The sequence below is a fragment of the Penaeus japonicus genome, unplaced genomic scaffold (genome assembly GCF_977035675.1).
Source record: "Penaeus japonicus unplaced genomic scaffold, GWHDUDI00000001_assembly GWHDUDI00000011, whole genome shotgun sequence".
NCBI classification, from domain to species: domain Eukaryota; kingdom Metazoa; phylum Arthropoda; class Malacostraca; order Decapoda; family Penaeidae; genus Penaeus; species Penaeus japonicus.
The window spans coordinates 41,185,437-41,187,318 of NW_028234413.1; the positions used below are offsets into that span (position 1 = coordinate 41,185,437).

A 1,882-nucleotide genomic window follows, 5' to 3' on the forward strand; every position below is an offset into this window, starting at 1 on the left:
GGAGGAAGGGGAGGGTAAGGGAGAGGGGAGAGGGTGGTGGGGGAGGAGGGCAGGGGGCCATGAAGGGGGGAGGAGGTGGGTTCTCATGCACTGCGATATATTTCTATTAATTATTGTCATTTCTTTCATTAGTCGATTAAGTTATTGAGTGTGAAAAATGGTACACACTCTGATACATTATTTTAAGGGATATAATATAAATCTTTTTTTTTTCTCTCTCTCTCAATGATACTAATAACATATCCAAATAATCAATAAAACTAATCGTTACTAAAATATCGCTTCTAAGTATTCACAAATAGAAATAAAATAACATAAGAAGCTAAAAAACAATACTTAAAATAATAATAATAAAAATAAAAAAAGAATCCGACATGACGATCAGCTGACGGAGGAAAAGGCTCGTAACATGAGACATTTTGGCCTTTTTCTCTTATATACCATCTTTATCGTCTTCTCCCTTTCTCTCACTCCTTCCAAAAGTGAAACATGCGAAAAGGGAGATAGCAGAAGTCAAAGGTATGTTTCAATAAGACATATTTATAAACGTTTTCTTCAAATTATCTCAAGGTTTGTCATGGAATCCGGATAAAGGGGAAAAACATGTTCGGAAATCCGGGCACATGAGGGCGTGTCTGCACATTATCCGGTTCGAAAAGGGGTCATGATATGCAAAAATTGGATTTTTTAGATTAAATTATTATTTTCTCTTTATTATATTTGGTTTCAGATTAGAACATATTGCAGGGCTGTTAATGATGAGGAGAGTGAATACTGGAGGGATAATTACGACTCATTAAGTAATTATGAAGTAATTCACTTTGTTACTACTGTCATTACATTATCCTGTTGGTGTTATGTAATGTCATTCTTTACTTAAACTGCAAATTATCGGCTTACAGGAAATGGATATTAGATAAGAATATCCTTCACACTATTCTGAGTATATGTACCAAATAAAAGGCATAGCAGGTGAATTTCTTAGAGTAATATGAAAAGATGAAATTAAGTAAAAAGAGGTAATAAAAATAGAGAATTGGTAAAAAACAAGAAAAAATATATATTTTTTGAAGATTATCACTATTATCATTCATCATATCAGTAGAATTAGAGTTTCACATAAAGAGTAAAACACATATATTACAGTTTTGCATTACTTTTTTGTCAATACTAGACTAAAGTACAGGATGTATTTCTGTCTTCATTTATGTTATTTTTGTAATGTACTATGTGTTTTTTTCTGTTTCATCCTTCAGATGATATTTCTTCAATATTGTCACTGATTGATGGAGAATTAAGGTTTACAACACTTTGCTTTAAGTAATTATTTTAAAGCACAAAAGAAAATGTTGCACACTCTCTCTCTCTCTCTCTCTCTCTCTCTCTCTCTCTCTCTCTCTCTCTCTCTCTCTCTTTCTCTCTCTCTCTCTCTCTCTCTCTCTCTCTCTCTCTCTCTCTCTCTCTCTCTCTCTCTCTCTCTCTCTCTCTCTCTCTCTCTCTCTCTCTCTCTCTCTCTCTCTCTCTCTCTTTTTTCTCTCTCTCTTGTTTTTCTCTCTATTTCTCTCTTTAGATCTATGAATTTCTCTCTCTCCATTTCTCACTCACCCTCTTCCTCTGCCTTCTCCTCTCCCTCTCCCTCTCACCCTCACTCTCTGTCACTCTCACCTCTTATATATAATACATGAAAATAAAAGCAAGTGCAAAAAAATATTATCACCAGAATTAAATTAATTCAGACAAATCCTCTTGATATGATAAGATAATGATATGCTGTTCTGTATCTTAAGAAGGATGAAATATTTGCAGGTACTTACTCTATGATGTGAATCCCGGAGAAGGATTTAACTTAAGGAGAGATGTTTATGTTCGCATTGCAAATTTA

General features: G+C 34.0%; 1 protein-coding gene across 2 annotated transcripts in view; it reads left to right on the forward strand.

Annotated features, from left to right (window-relative positions):
- Window positions 1–354: 354 nt before the first annotated feature.
- O-fut2 (O-fucosyltransferase 2) overlaps window positions 355–1,882 on the forward strand; it is an 8,787-nt gene continuing 7,259 nt past the window's right edge. Inside the window, exons 1-2 of one of the 2 annotated variants that reach the window (XM_043030521.2) lie at window positions 355–519; window positions 1,807–1,882. The exon at window positions 1,807–1,882 is cut by the window's right edge and continues 36 nt beyond it. In XM_043030521.2, coding sequence (XP_042886455.2) covers window positions 410–519; window positions 1,807–1,882 — 186 coding nt within the window. In that variant the 5' untranslated portion in view covers window positions 355–409. The remainder of the gene's footprint in view (window positions 520–1,806) is intronic. The other variant, XM_086542069.1, reaches the window with a different exon arrangement.